This window comes from Mustela erminea, chromosome 1 (genome assembly GCF_009829155.1).
Source record: "Mustela erminea isolate mMusErm1 chromosome 1, mMusErm1.Pri, whole genome shotgun sequence".
Lineage (NCBI taxonomy): Eukaryota > Metazoa > Chordata > Mammalia > Carnivora > Mustelidae > Mustela > Mustela erminea.
The window spans coordinates 1,315,978-1,331,408 of NC_045614.1; the positions used below are offsets into that span (position 1 = coordinate 1,315,978).

The 15,431-nt window shown below is 64.5% G+C and overlaps 1 protein-coding gene across 4 annotated transcripts in view; it reads right to left on the minus strand.

Annotated features, from left to right (window-relative positions):
• The window catches only part of AP3D1 (adaptor related protein complex 3 subunit delta 1), a 36,563-nt gene that overhangs the window by 7,217 nt on the left and 13,915 nt on the right, over positions 1-15,431 (minus strand). For all 4 annotated transcript variants that reach the window (XM_032358250.1, XM_032358276.1, XM_032358267.1 and 1 more), the window contains exons 5-24: positions 13,407-13,514; positions 11,774-11,903; positions 10,844-10,983; positions 10,617-10,690; positions 9,321-9,370; positions 7,964-8,013; positions 7,502-7,550; positions 6,918-7,063; positions 6,690-6,838; positions 6,389-6,619; positions 5,338-5,569; positions 4,299-4,444; positions 3,913-4,054; positions 3,192-3,263; positions 2,430-2,505; positions 1,804-2,003; positions 1,299-1,372; positions 1,036-1,213; positions 638-697; positions 104-217 (exon numbers count right to left, since the gene is read on the minus strand). In XM_032358250.1, the coding sequence (XP_032214141.1) occupies positions 104-217; positions 638-697; positions 1,036-1,213; positions 1,299-1,372; positions 1,804-2,003; positions 2,430-2,505; positions 3,192-3,263; positions 3,913-4,054; positions 4,299-4,444; positions 5,338-5,569; positions 6,389-6,619; positions 6,690-6,838; positions 6,918-7,063; positions 7,502-7,550; positions 7,964-8,013; positions 9,321-9,370; positions 10,617-10,690; positions 10,844-10,983; positions 11,774-11,903; positions 13,407-13,514 (2,421 nt within the window). The remainder of the gene's footprint in view (positions 1-103; positions 218-637; positions 698-1,035; positions 1,214-1,298; positions 1,373-1,803; positions 2,004-2,429; positions 2,506-3,191; positions 3,264-3,912; positions 4,055-4,298; positions 4,445-5,337; positions 5,570-6,388; positions 6,620-6,689; positions 6,839-6,917; positions 7,064-7,501; positions 7,551-7,963; positions 8,014-9,320; positions 9,371-10,616; positions 10,691-10,843; positions 10,984-11,773; positions 11,904-13,406; positions 13,515-15,431) is intronic.

A 15,431-nucleotide genomic window follows, 5' to 3' on the forward strand; every position in this document is an offset into this window, starting at 1 on the left:
CCCCAGCAGCCCCCACCGCCCCACGGGATTCGGCAACCGGCCCGAGTCTGCGGCGCGGCCGTGCAGCCCGCTCCCTGACAGCCGGCACCGGCACCGCGCCCACCTTCTCGGGGTCCCGCTCGTCGTCATCCTCTGCCTCGTCAGCCGGCTCCTCTCTCCTGGCCTCCTCACCCTCTTCCTGAGCGGCAGCGATGACGGCGTTTGCTCCGGGCTCTTCCTACGGGGAGCCGGGCGGGGGGACTCAGGCGGGCGGCCGGGCCCGGGCGTCCTCCACCCCCACCACACCCCAACCCAGCCTCCCTGGTCAGCAGCAAGGCGTGTGGGCACCAAGCAGTGAGAGCGGCTGGCAGAGGTCCGAAGCCGGCTGCAGGCCCCATGAGCGGCCTAAGCCTGGCCCCCCGGCCCCATCCTTAAGAGGAAGCAACAGCTCGAGGCCACGTCCGGCACAGGAGCCCAGGCCGTGCTGAGGGCTGTTCCTATGGCCACTGACTGGGCCAGACCACAGGCATGGGACCTGGCCGGTCTGTGCAAGGGCGCCCCAACATCCCACACCCCTGAACGCCTCGGAGAGGGAAACTGAGGCTGGTGAACGCTCGTGCCCCCCGCCAACCCGGGGAGGACCGTGCGGGGCTCTTACTGGGGCCGGGGGCACAGCAGACAGCGGCGTGGTGGACAGCCAGAAGTCCAAGTCCTCGCCCTAAAACCACAAAAGAGAGGCTTTGGGCTTAAACAGCAGGACAGGCTACAGACGGCACCAGGGGGCAGGGGGAGTTCCCACCCCCAACCAGACGGCGGCGTCAGCTCTGGGACCCACGCGCGCGGCGAGCCGACCGCAACGTCAGGGCCGGAGGCCGGGGGCACTCCTAGCTCACTGTCCACTGGAACAAGCAGCCTCCGATGTCCCAAGAGCAGCCCGAGAGAAAGCGGCCCGGCCCACAGGTCCACGCTGCTTTACGCGCCCCGGCCCTCCCCCGGCGCCCACAGAGGCGGACAGACGGACGGGACGGCCAGCGCGGGGACTCCGCGGCCACGTACCGCCTTCTCCTCCTTTCCTTTCTTCTTCTCCCGCTCCTTCTCCCTGGGCTTCTTCTCCTTTCTCTTGGGCTTCTTGGTCTTCTTTTCTGTGACGCGGACATCCGCCTTCTCAGGAGACTTAGAGGTGTCTGCGTTTCTGTGTTTCTGGACGGGCAGCTTCTCGCTGTCAGCTAGGGGCCTGGGCAGGTGGGTCACGGAGTGAGGGGACAGGAACACAGAGAACACCGATGGCCCGGGGGCGGTCCTGGCCCCGCCGCGCTTACCTGTCCAGGTCGATGTCCAGGGCCCTATAGGGGTCGTTGGGGTCTTTGTCGTCCTCGTCACTAGGCAGAGCGTTCTGAGGGAGAGACAGACGCTGTGTCCGAGCCCAACAGGTCCGTGGAACCCTTCAAGCCCTTCTCAGAAAGGGACAACCTGGGCGCCTGGGGGGCTCAGCTGGTTAAGCGACTACCTTCGGCTCAGGTCATGGCCCTGGAGCACCAGGACCGAGGCCCAGGTCAGGATCCCCGCCGGGCCGGGGGTCCGCCTCTCCCCTGCCCCTGCCCCTGCTCTCCTTATGTTCTCTCTCTCTCTCTCTCTAAGAGTAAAATCTCAACCAGGCCCACGCCGGAGAGCAGAGCCCATCTGGGGCAGGACGCGCGGCCGGGACGTGGGCTCCCACTCACAGCTCAAGAGCCCTCTCCGGGGTCTGCGGGCAGAGAGAGCCCGAGACCAGGGAGCCCGCTCTCTGCCCCGGGCGCGAGGGTGGGGGCGCCCCGCGGGGCTGACCTCAGGCATCTCCTCGGTGACGATGTCCACCTGCTGCGCCGGGGCGGCGTCCTCGTCGCTCGCCGAGAGCAGCGAGCCGCGGCGCCGCGCCCGGCCCTTCCGCTCCTTGTCCTTCTTCTTCTTCTGCCCGTCCTTGTCCGGCCTCTGGCGCCGCCTCCGCTCCTCCTCCAGCTTCACGTACTGGTCCGACGCGGGCATCCCTGCGGGTGCGCACACGACCCGGCGCTCGGCCACCGCCCTGCCATCGGCTGGATCGCCTCTGGCCCCGAGCGCTGCGTGGGGGCAAGGGGGCCCCCAGGGGCTCAGTGGGGAGAGCCCACCGTGGTCTGTGTCAGAGGCAGGCGAGCCGGGCTGTCTGAACGCCAACGGGCAGGCCGGCGCAGTGGGGACAGGTGGGGGTTGGGGCCTAGGGAAGGAATGAGGGGGCACCATGGGCCCTGGGCCTCTGACCCCCGTTTACCCTCCCAGCCGGGACCTACCGCAGCCGAGGTGGCAGCACAGGTCCAGCCGAGAGCGTGCGTGGCAGGCGGCATGGCCAGGCCTGATGCCACCTGGGAACTGGACCCAGCTGCCACCCCCTCGCCAACAGGGGCTCCCTGGGTGCCAGGGCCCGTGCTGATACTTGCCTGGCACCTTCAGGGGCACCGACAGGTCTATCTGCACCACTGGAATGTGCTCCACGCCTGGCAGGTCCTGGTACCGCTGGAGAAGCACCGAGGTGTCACCACGCACAACAGATGACAGAAAGGGACGTGTGTGCAGCAGCTACGGCCCAGCACAGAACGCGCGGATGGCCTGGGACGTGCAGGATCCCACTGGGGGCCCTCACATGCCACGGGGCGTCTGGGGGGACAGCGTGGCTCCCTACAGACTGCGGGACTGGTCTGTCACCGAGAACAAGTCCCCTCAGGGGGAAGCTTCCGCCCGCCTTTCCTGGCTGCGTGCCCGCTTCAGCGGAGAGGAGCGATGCAAACCCGAGCCCAGTGAGCACTTGGCGGCCCCCACGGCAGCCAGAGTCAGAGAGCCGGACGCCACGTGAGCCGGCGAGGGCGTGCATGGCACGTGGGGGCCGTCTGCAGGCCCTGAGAAGGCTGAGCAGAGTCACAGGGTGACCCGGCAATCCCAAAGAGGGAACCGAGCGCGTGTGTGCAGCCCTGCCAGCCCGGGGGAGCCCAGCGTGGGGAGGACATGTGTCAAGCTCTGGCACGGTGTGCAGCCTTCACTTGACGTTGTGGGCAGGACCCGCCCGGCAGCGGGGCCACGTGGGGCGACCGGGACAGTGACGCGCTGCCCCACAGCTGGAACTGGATGTCCTCCCCAGGGTGGGTGGGGCCCTGGGGGCTGTGGGGGACAACAGTCTCCAGAGGACGACCTGGAACCAGTCATACCTTCTGGGGGGATGGGGAACTCTTGATGTAGAACGGGTTGTTGGCCTGTTCCTGCTTCCGGGCTTCGCGACGCTGCAGGGACAGGATTCAAGTGCACGTCCATGAACGCACGTGGGACACACACCCTCCCTGCTAGACCACAGAGCTTCACCGTCAGCCCTCAGCCAACAGGAAGACCACGGCGGGCGCAGGACTAGGTCAGGAATGACTCCGGGACATGGGGCGACCATCTCCGGTTTCAAGGACAGGAGGCTGGGTGAGCCACAGGCCGCCTCTCAGCTCCAAAGAGCCGAGCTGGCAGGTCACATCGTCTGAAGGCTCGGCCTGTGCACGGGTGGGGGAAAGGGCTCTGGGGGGGCACCGCTCATCCAGAAACAGGGGAGCCAGACACAGCGGGCCGGGGGGAGGGGAGGACACGGCGCGTCTGCTCTGCTGCAGGCTGACGGTGCGCGCTGAAGTCCCGCAGCCCGGCGGCGCAGAGCAGCAGCCCCGGACACCCGGGCAGGCTCCCTCGGCACGCTCTGCGCCCCAGAGAAGCCACTTCGTGTTTCAACAAAACCCAACCCAGACTCCAGAGGGTAGCTCGGTGCTCCCTGGAGAAGCACAGCCCCAAAGCCCGAACTGCTAGGCCCGGGCACAGCACCCGTGGGCTCTGGGCAAGGCCATCAGCCCCGGAGGCCCCGGTGGGAAGACACCCTGCCTCTGTACAGCCGGGGCTCACCCGGGCCAGCTCCTCCTCGTCAGCCTCGGGCTGCCGCTGCTTGACGTGGCGCTGCTCCTCCTCGTGGAAGATGGCCTTGGGCTTCTCGTCCTCGGACTCGCTGTCTGAGGGCGGCTCGTTGATCCAAGCATCCAGGTCCAGGCTAGAAGATACGGTGAGGTCACAGGCCAGCTCCGGCCTGTGCGCCCAGTGCTGGACACTCACGGGTCACGCACAAAGCGGGAGCACCCCCGTCCTCTCGGAGACGATGACATGAAGGCTCAGCTGCTACTCGGGACCACGGCCACCCGGGACAGACACGCCGGGGAATGCCCCCCCGGCACTTCTGCTCTCACTGTCCTGTCCGCCATCCTGGCCTATGTCCTCTGGCCCGCTGCGCAGCTCACCCTTCAGGAACTGGAACTTTCTTCTGTGCCTTGGGGGCCACCGGATTCAGCTCCCCTGCAAAGAGGGCGCTCACTTCTTCTGCCACTGGCACGTCCTTGGCCTGAAGCTTCTGGATGTGCTTGACCAGCTGCAAGATGCAGGAAGCCTGAGGGGACCACAGCGAAGTCACAAGGGGGTCACAGAGGCCTGGCTCCGAAGGCCACCAGGCTCCACAGCTCACTGTTCACACCACGTGGATGCCCATCCCAAGGCGGGCGAGCGGGACACGCTCTGCCCGAACTGCACGGAGAACATCCCGAGGCTCCCAGAAGCCAGGGGCTCCCCGGCAGGAACATCGGGCGAGGAAGAAACCAGCCCACGGCTAAGACATGGAGTCACAAGCAAAGGGAGCACGGTCGTCTGCGAGAACCACTCGGACAGGTCGGGGTGCCCCCGATGAGCCACAGCGCCTGCCTCCAGGAGGCACACAGGCACCTCCGTGCTGCCGTCCTCTGTCCGAGTGTGGCTCCCAGTGGGACGCTCGGTGGGGACCATGACCACCAGCTGAGCTGATGGCGTGTAGCTGCCCTCAACTGTGGAGCAACGGGGCCCACCGAGTGATCGCCGACACCCACGCGCAGTTAGCAGACGGAGAGCTTGTGCTGCCCCCAGAGCACCAGCAGTGGCCTGGCCGCGGGGCCCACAGCGCCAGCCCCAACGCCCGTCTGGCCCGCTGTCACGCCGCGTGTGCCAACCGGCTCTCCCCACGAAAGATCCCCAGTCCTCACCTGCCTAGAAACCCGCTGTCCGCTGGACGCTTCCCTGGAAGGCTGGTGACGGGCTCCCGCTTGTTTGCTGTCTCGTCCCCCACCCTGCCCCACCTGCGGGCCAGCATCCAGAGCCTCCCCTACCACGGGGGCCCAGACGTGCCCACGTGCCCCGCTAGGGTGGAGCCCCGGAAAACTGGAGTTCTCCAAGTTGCCCTCGGAGAAAGGCAAAGCTGGCCACTGCCCGGGACAGAGGCTCCTCCAGACCCGGGAGCCCCCGAGAGACACTGACCCGCTCCTGGACCTCCAGGTCCGCGCTCTGCACGAACTGTGGCAGCCGCTCCACCATGAGCTGGGTGACGTCCTGGGCTGCCTCCGGCTCCGCGGCCTGCTCCTTCTGCTGCAGGATGGCTGCGTACAGCTTCACCACATTCTGCACGTACACAGCCTGGATGTGGCCGGGCAGGGTGGTGACCTTGGGCCGCAGCATGGCCTCGAGGGTCTGCTGGGGCTCCTGCAGGTGCCTGTGGACAGGGAGGGCCTGATGAGCACGCTGGTCCGGTGCAGATGTCGCCCCACGACAGGGCTCCCACATGCGCGCTCCCCCAGCCAGGGGAGGAGAGAGAGGACTCTTAAAGATGAACAGACGGTCACAGACGGGCCGCAGAGAAAAACGGACGGAAGACGAGCAAAAAGCACAGCAAGGGGGTGCCTGGGTGACTCAGTGGATTAGGCCGCTGCCTTCAGCTCAGGCCGTGGTCTCGGGGTACTGGGATCGAGCCCCACATCTGCCTCAGCATCCATGCTGAGCGGAGAGCCTGCTTCCCCTTTCTCTCTGCCTGTCTCTCTGCCTGCTTGTGATCTCTCTCTCTGTCACATTTTATTTATTTATAAGACAGACAAAGATCACAAACAGGCAAAGAATTTATTTATTTATGTGACAGAGAGAGCGATCACAAGCAGGCAGAGAGACAGGCAGAGAGAGAGGAGGAAGCAGGCTCCCCGCCAAGCAGAGCCCGATGCAGAGCTCGATCCCAGGACCCTCAGATCATGACCTGAGCCGAGGACAGAGGCTTTAACCCACTGAGCCACCCAGGCACCCCTAAATAAAATCTTAAAAAAAAAAAAAAAAAAAAGCACAGCGACAGCACCATCTGGGGGCGGAGGGTCTGTGACCGCACGCGGCCTGGTTTCTTGCTTGCTCTCAGGGTGGGATGTGCACGTGGAAAGGAACTCTTTCGGCAGAGGAAAACCCCGGGAAGGAGACTGGGGCAGCTGTCGGGGGCCCGGGGACACAGGGACACGGGCGTGCCGGCCCCCCGCCCCCTCCGGGCCGCACTCACTCGGAGAACTCGCCGCAGATCCAGGCGGCAGCGTAGAGCACCTCGCAGATGCCGTTGCGCTGGGTGCTGCTGGCCACCAGGTGCGCGCGGTCGAGCAGCGCGGACATCTGCGACACGGCGAACTTGCGGATGGCCTTCACGCGGATAGCCACGTCCAGCATCTGTGCCGCGATGAGGTGGCCGTGGCGGGTGCCCTCCAGCCGGGTCAGCTCCACCAGGACGCTGATGTACCTGCAGGAGGGAGCCCTTGAGGCGCGCCCCTCGCGCGGGCACCCGCCCCTCCGGGCTGTGGGGCACGAACCACTGGAAGTTGGTGATGTGCTGGTAGTTGCACTGGCTGCAGATGTCGATGATCTTCGTCAGCAGCTCGTCCCGGTACGTCGTGCCCTCAGCCTTGTCCACGTGGCTCATCAGCTTCTTGACGATCTCCACCAGGTTCTTCTTGGACACCTGGGGGGCGGGGCAGAGCTGGTGAGAGTGGGGCGGGCAGGTGTGGGCCGTACCGGACGGGGCTGGGCGGGGTACACACCATTCCATAGAGGAGGTCGAGAGCCCGCAGACGAATGGACTCGTCCTTGTCGTCCAGACACTGCAGGACGAGGTCCTTGTGGGCCTGCACGGACTTGGGGTGTGTTCTCAGGATCTTGGACATGGCCAGCAGCCCCAGGTACTTCACTGCGGAGATGGCGAGATGCAGTTAACCTGGACGCGCCCTCACGGGCTCCGGGGCCTGCACAGAAAGAGCGAGGCCGGGTCTGCAGCCCGAGCCCGACCACCTAGATACGGTCAGGAGCAGGCACGCGGGCCCCCAGAGGTCCTAAGCAGCACGCTGGGTGCTGGGAGAGAAGCCCCCGTGACCTCACACGTGCGACCCATACACACAATCCCCGAGCTGCGATGGAGGCCTGCAGGCCACGGGCCACGTCCAACATGAAGCCCCTGCCCCGCAGAGCTGAGGAAAGCCCCTGCTGGCCCTTCGGTGCTCCAGACAAGGCTGCACGCACGGCCGCACAGCGGAGCGCGAACATCTGGTTTCTCACGAGGCCTAGAACCCGGGCGCTGCAGCGGTTTCGGGCGCAGACCGCAGGGCGTGCGGGGTGAGGAGGGACTCACGGTTCTGGTCGGAGTCTTCTATCAGGATCCTCAATTTCTGAACGCAAAGCTGCAAAGGAGAAGGCAACACTGGTCATGCCTCCTGAGACCACAGTGAAGTCGGTGACCCCAGGCGTGCCACACAGCCCGATCCAGCCCAGAGGCCCTGGGACAGGGAGGGACAGAGGACACTGGGCCCCACTCGGGGTAGGCCCCTGCCTGCAGGCACCCACAGGACCACGTCTGGGGAGCGCCCACTGACGCACACGCCAACACGCCAGCGCCTTCTGGGGGCACTAACAAGTGTGTCCCCACCCCCCACCCCTCCGCCAGCTGTCAACAACTGCACAGATACAGGCAGGCCGGGACCCAGTGAGTGATGACTGGCTGCACGGCCGGCCGGCCGGCAGATCCCCACCCCCACCCCCTCCCCAGGCTGCCCCCGACGGCTGCACAGCGCTCTGTCTGCACCCGGGGACATACCTGGATGCTGGCGCTGTGGTTGGGCATGCCAGAGGACAGCGAGATGAGCACTGGAACAGAAACCCTCACTTCAGGAACTCGCCAGGCCCCACCCACATGCAGAGGCCCACTGACACGCGTCCACCGCAAGCACTGGGACCCCACACACCGACACCAGCACACCGGGAGCCATGGGTCTGCTGCTCTCCTGGAGAGGCTGGCTCATGAGACAGCATCTGGCTGCTGGTCTCTATGGCCAGGAGCACAGACCACATCCTCACGGCGGGCACCCCCATCCAGGGCAGGTCCACAGAGCCCGGGCCAACCCCACCTGCCTGCCTCTGAGAACCAACCACCTGAGACCCACCGACCCTACCACATGCCAGGCATGCTCCGTCAACCTATGCCCCCAAGCCCCGTGCCCGACACCAAGGACAGCTCTGACCCTGCCACACCCCGTTTCCCCCACCGACCACTGCAGACACAGACTTGGCTCTCCAGTCCTGCATTTGCTGCCTCTGGGCACTAGCTGGTCCTGAACGGCACCCTCCCTCTCTGCCAGTGTCATGGGGGCTCAGGGCCCACACGGCTCTAATCAGAGTGTGAACCCTGGACCAGCTTCCTGGGAACGGCTGGATTTCAGGCTGCCCACAGGGCCTCGAGGAAGGACCGGAAGCTGGCTTCCCAGCAGCTTCGGGCACACAGGCAGGCCGTGAGGAGGTAACCCGTGGGCCGCGACTCTAGCTCCAACGAACAACGTGGGAAGGGGCTCAGCTTGCTGAACGTGCGGAAACACATCAGCCAGCGCTCTGTGTGGCCCTGGCTGAGACGGACCGAAACAGAGAGAGCTCAAAGGAGAGTCAGACCAGCAGCGCTTTCCGGTCCTGCATCGCGAACCCTTTTAGCAGCAGGTCCCTGTGTTTAGCCCTGCACGGGGGACAGCACCACGCCTGAGACTTGCTCTGAACTCCTCATGAAGGGGCGCCTGGGTGGCTCAGTGGGTTGAGCCTCTGCCTTCGGCTCAGGTCATGATCTCAGGGTCCTGGGATCGAGCCCCGCATCGGGCTCTCTGCTCAGTAGGGAACCTGCTTCCTCCTCTCTCTCTGCCTGCCTCTCTGCCTATTTATAATCTGTTAAATAAACAAATAAAAACCTGAAACAAACAAACACACACAAAAAACTCCACCTTTCCCTAAGGGGAGAAAGTGTTGCTGGCAAGTGTGCCACAAGCTGTCCCCGCCTCCCAAGAGGCTCCAAAGGGGCTGGCAGCAACACGTGGCCAAAAAGCCTGGGCTACTCCCTGCACCATGGGGCCCACCTTGGCGCCCAGGGCGGGAGTGGGGAGGGCTTTCCACGCGCCGCGGCGGCCGAGCCTCACCTGCGATGACCGTGTTCACGCACTCGTAGAGAAGGGACATAGCAGACGTGCTGCGGGAGAAGAGCAGAGGCGTGAGGACCAGGCCACCCGAGAGACACAGGGAAAGCGCCTGTCTGCTCCCTGGTCCCGGAGTCCGAAGCAGGCCTACGGCAGGAGCTGGCTGCCCCACACACCGCTGTCACCCAGGTCGGTGGCATTCCCCGAGGGACGCAGGTCTCCTTAACTGCTCGTGGGGCCTCTGACACTTCCGGCCACTGAGCGCGTTCCTGGAACCTGTCCACTGTGGGATGCCCGCGAAGGAGAGCCGATCCTCCTCAACGCCTCTCCCAGCCGGGACCTTACCACCCGGCTCCACCGTGGGGGGACGCAGGGGACAGTGAGGTGTGCCCGCACACAGGCGAGCAGAGCACAGAAGGCCATGGCTGCGGCGCCACCAGGGGTGTCTGGGGATGTGGCAGGCACAGCCTAGAGCCACCACCACGGGCGGGCACCGGGTAGGTCTAATCCATTCTGATCTTCTCATGTTTGACTCTCGGGATCCCAAGTCCCCAAAAGCAGAGAGTGCGGCTGCCATGCGTCCAGAGCACAGGCCGTCAGCCTGTCTGCAGCCGCGATCGCCAGACTGACGGCCTCCTGTTAATCCCCTCTGGAAACCCCTCTGGAAACCGTGGCGCCGGACCACACACTCAGGGACGGCGGGTGTCTAAAACTGAAGAGGTCCGCAGCCCAAGCACCTGCTCTGCCCAATTATCTTCCCGTCTGATGTGCTCCTGAGCCTGGAGATGGAGGCCAGGGCCGCCTGCAGAGCACACGGCTCCAGGTCTGATGTGGCCTCGAGGCCCCAGTTCCTCCACGCTGCCCGTGGCTGTCTCTCCAGGGGACCTGGGGAGCAGGATCTCCTATGCCACCTGCCCCTTAGCCCCACAGCTCGCGCACAGGCCGAGTGGTGTGGGGGCTCCGGCAACATTCCAGAACCGGCCAGGGACACAGCTGTCCAGAGCTCTTCCAGCAGACAGCCGAGGTCTCCTCGCGGGCTGCTGAATAACCAGGGGCTCCCTTTCTTCCACGTTTACCGTTGCTGTTTCCCAAACAAATTCACAAGGAAAGGACGCACCAGCCCCCAGGGCCCCAGGAAGGCCAGCCAGTGCCCCAGCGGCACAGTTCACTCTTGTGGGCAAAATCACAGGGCGTGTATTTGCTTTTCCACCCCGAGACTCTCTCCAGGGCCCTATGCCCAGCGGGAGGGCAGGCCTGCGCGGGCCAGAGAGTGGGGTCATCCAGGGGCCTGGGGCTCACCTATGGATCAGGTTGGTGAGAGGCTCGATCAGCTTCTTGCCCAACCTTGGCTCCAAGGGGGTCAGAGCACCAAACTAGGGAAGAGAGAGGCCGGCGGGTCATTCGGGGCAGGGGTGGACCGCACAGACTCCGACCCCATCCACATGTCCACATGCCCGCGGCGCTCCCAGGACATGCCAGGGCCTTCTCACTCTGTGAGCAAAGGGGAGTTCGGGAGGGATACTTGCCAGTTTGATAATTTTAATGAGGACCCAGTTGTTGGTAGAGGAGGTCATCAGCTTGAAGAAGAGCGGGGCAAGGGACAGGTAGTTCTTGGGGTTGCGCCGGGCCAGCTCGCAGATGACGTTGACGGCCGCTGACTGCACCCCTTTGGAATGAAGTGGGGCCCGTTGTCAGTACAAGTGCCACCAATGTGGGGGTGAACCCTTACCCGGCAGGACTCTCCTCAGCAGGCCGGCCACTGACACCACCTGAGGAAGTGGTTTAAGCAACAACCACCGAGGGGACCGAGCTTCCTGGAGCCAAGCGTCACCGGAAGGGGGGGGCCGGCCCCCAAAGGACCAGACTCCAGTGCAGGACACCCGCCACACCTGCCGCCTCGGTTCCTGCTTCCCCTACCAAACTTTCTACTCCCTGGCCCTTGCCCTGATTGGAGGCAGCTTCCCCCGCGACAAGCTGAACCTTGCCTCACGTTCAGAGAAGCTGTGTAATGGGTGCTCAGCCCCGGGAGTCCCCGATGAGGGAAGGACGGACAGAGAACAGGAGGAAAACTGGCACGAGTCCTGCGGCGTGGGACCAGACTCAAGGCGTCAGAATAGTCGTGAACGCTAGCGTATGAATAGACGGCCAGCCGGCCAGGCACATCCCCCGTGCGCGGATGGCGGCTGTCTACTGAGTGGCTGGAAGAGGGGGTGCCCGGCACCTGGAGCTCGGTGTCCGTGTCGCACACCAGCCAACGGGACCAGCTCCTTTGGAGACGTGGCAGATCCCAGGGCCGGAGCGGGGAAGGGAAAGGCCAGCCTGGCATCTCACGGTGCCGCACAGTAAGGAATGCGGTCTGTGGTGGGACGAGGACGGGTTCCCAGGACCCAGCACCCCTCAACGCCTTCCTTGCAACACCCGCCACCCCCATACCGTCCCATCGTAAATCAACAAACCAGGGTCAGGGTCCTCCAGCTTCTCCTTCAGGCGGGGGAACGCGGGGCGCAGCGACTCGGGGTACTTCAGGAACACCTTGTACATGATCAGCACAGCCTTCTTCCGGATGTACGGCTTGGTGTGCGACATCTGCAGGGCAGAGGGCCGGTCGGCCTCCCCTCCACACTGCGCCCGCTGCCCTCGTCTGCCGGCTCACTCCCCGCACCTGCCCTGCTCACTCTCCTCTGCCTCCCCGAGGCTCCCCTCCGCAGGTTCGAAGACCCTCTCTCCAGCCCGTCTGGTTTCTGGCCTTTGAACCTGCGCCACCGTCCCAAACACAGGACAGGGTTCGTGAGTGGAACTGAAACCAGCTTCCCTATGTCCATGACGCTAGGCCTGCCCTCCGAGGCCGAGACCCTTCTCAGACTCACTGGAACCCAATGAATGACAGAGAGGGAGGGAGCCTGAGCTGGAAGACGAGCCCTCGCCAGTGAACGCTGGCCTCCGACTCCCCTAGCAGCCAAGGCCCATGCCCAGGGCAGGACGCCGAGGGGTGTCCAGCGCTCGAGGCTCGTCCTTCTGGAACTCACGCTCTCTCTCGTGCCAGGTCCTGCAGCTCTTGTCCTTTCGGAACTCTGCTCTGGCCAGAGAGGCCGCTGGCCCTCAGGTGGGCACACTTACCACCCGTGCGGGCTCCGGGGAGCCACACCCCGAGAGCGCCCTGAGCCCCCGACTCCCAAGCGTCTTCCCACGCTCGCAGCCACTTTCACCAGCACCACACTGGCAATCCTGGGCCAGAAGGGCAATATCCGGGACGCTGCGGGGGCAGCTTGAAAGCCACCAGGGACGCCACGTGAACCAAAGAGTGGGGCCAGGTGTGGGCAAAGCAACTTACAGCGGGTGGTCAGCTGCACGAGGCAGGGCTGTGGCGAACCAGCCTCTGATCTAGAAGCTGCGAGCGCGTGCGGTCTGAAACCACAAGCCTGGACCTATCCGTCGGCAGGACAAACAGGCCGACCGATATGGACAGAACTCTCCGGAGAGAAAAGCAGCCGCCCATCTGCTCGGCCCAGAAGAAACTGATGGGAACCAGCCTCCCAGTCAGTCGGAGATGTGGGTGAATGACAGGTGCCTCAGAGAACCAGGACTTGTAAGGACACCCGCATTCTGGAAAAGTGCTCTGGACACCTTGGAGGTCAGCGGCGGCTGGGCTTTTGCCCTTCAAGTGGACGGAAGCACAAGAAGTCACTCCACGGCCACAGAGAGACGCACGGCGTCAGGACCAGAGCCGGAAGGACCACGCTCGGCCGGCGCACTGCCTGCCGGGAACCAGCGAGCTGGGGGCTAGCGGGGCCCGTGCTGGGCGGCAGGGGCGCTGGGCCCCGGCGCCACCCGCTTCTGGCCCCAAGTGGGGCTGTTTGAAAGGAGGTGAAGAAAGAACGCGAGGGGCCGCGGCCCGAGGCTGGGCTCCACGAGGGGCTGCGGGGGGGGGCACGGCCACTCGGTTTCTCATCTCATCTGGGGAACGCGGCCTGTTTCTGTGCGCCTGAATGTTCTCGGTGTGAAGTTTAACCTCAGGTTTTCAGGCCCCTGGACGGACCAAATCGTGTCACAGAGCAAAGGCCGAGAGGCCTGGGCCACTCACAGACTCACCAGTGTCATGATGTCATTGGCCAAGTCTCTGGCAAGATCTGGGGTAACAAAACAGGACAGGCCAGTCAGCGCAACGCCAGTGTCGTACTGGCTGGGGCTGCTCAGGTCCTGCAAAGGGAGGGGCGAGCGTCAGGGGGTCGGGCGTCAGGAGGCAGGAGCCCGCAGTGCGTCACCAGCTCCCGGCGTGGGGTCTGGGTTGGTCCTGTATGAGGAGCGACAAGCACCAGCCAGTTCCAGGGAGAACGGCCCTCAGTCCCGGCCCAGCCCAGTGTCCCAGCACTCGAGGGGGCCGCGGGCTTGAGGGGCCCGTGCGGGAGCCGGGAACCTCTGTCGCTCCCGGGGATTCTCTAGGACAGCCAAGATGGCTCCTCTGGGCCCCTCCCAAAGGCAGGCCGGCTCTGCGCCGACTCTCTTCTCGCAGGTGAGCAGGAGAACCAGCCACGAGAGCGGCACATGCCCACCCCAGAGCCCTGGTCACTCCGTGCGGCTCCCACGGCACGGACCGCACCAACGGCCTCACCTCGACGCCAGCAAAACAACACTTGAATCACATATTTCCTCTGCAGAGACTTTCCTTTCCTCTTTTTTTTTTTTAAGGTCTTATTTATTTGACAGAAAGAGCACACAAGCGCACAAGCAGGGGGAGTGGCAGAGGGAGAAGCTGGCTCCCTGCTGAGCAGGCAGCTCGATGCGGGGCTCGATCCCAGGACCCTGGGATCATGACCTGAGCCGAAGGCAGACATTTCATTGACTGAGCCCCCCAGGCGCCCCGGGGAGACTTTCCTAAGGAGCCCCGCAAACTTCACACAGACGTGGTGAACATGCCAGATGCATTTTGAGAGGCCGCCTTCTGGACTGTGCTAATAACCTGACAACACGGACTGCTAGAGCCCGTCCTGGCCTGAGCCGACAAGACAGAGCTGCGTCGGACCCATGGACAGAACTCAGGCCCTACACGGCCACTCCTGGTTCAGCAGGACTTGCAAAGGCCCAGGAAAGAGCCACCGTGGGGTTTTTCAGAAACAGAGATTTGTGGAGGACACTCAGGTCACCGTCGAGCAGGGAGAGCCCCACTAGAAGCGAATGGGGGGTGGGGGACAGGGCAGTCTACGTAAGTTGTTCCAGAGGTCATGGGTTAATTTAAAACGACTCACACGCAGACCCCAAACACTGGGGACGAGAATGGAGGAGAATGCCCTCTAACACAGCAGCCGTGTCCCCTGCTCCTTTACAGGGACATCTTGGGCTCAGGTGGTCTCTCCGGCAGAGCATCTAGGTGACCTGCCTATGGCACGTTTCCGTGCAAAGCGGGGATCGCTAGGTCTACATGGAGGTCGCTACGAAGGGGTAGGCAGGGGGCGTGCCTGTGCCCAAAAGGCCGGCGAGAAAGCCCAGCTCGGCCGGAGCCTTCCACCCTCCTCCTCTTCGCTGCCCCCGCCCCGTGACACAGCCCCACGGGCTGCCCCCAGCGGAGCTGGCCCCTCACAGCCCCGCAGCACCCACGATGCGCAGCGCTGCCGCCCAACCTGGCCCTCGGCGGCCTCCTCGGAACCACAGGCTCGGTGCTCGGCCCTGCAGCCCGCCCTGTGCCGGGACGAACCGGGCCAGGGATGCGCTGAGTGCTGCCGGGTCTGCCCAGGAGCCCAGCCCCGGTCCCCAGGACCCGCTCCGGAGGCAGCCACGCTCAGGGGGTCTGGCCTGTACATCCAATCGTCACCGAGCCTCTGATTCTGATTCTGCCCCCCCACTACTCCACAAAAGATGCTCAAAGCTCTCAGGCCGAGGAAGAAATGTGTTACTCGGGGATCTTCAAGACCATCTCCAGACACACAAATCACGCATGACGACGACCCACATGCGACGTCACTCAGGAGTCCCCGCGGGCAGGGCGCTTGGGGGCACAGTCGGTTAAGCATCTGACTCTTGGTTTTGGCTCAGGTCATGATCTCAGGGTGAGGAAACCGAGCCCCAAGTCGGGCCTGCACTCACCGTGGAGTCTGCCTGTCCCTCTCCCTCTGCTCCTCC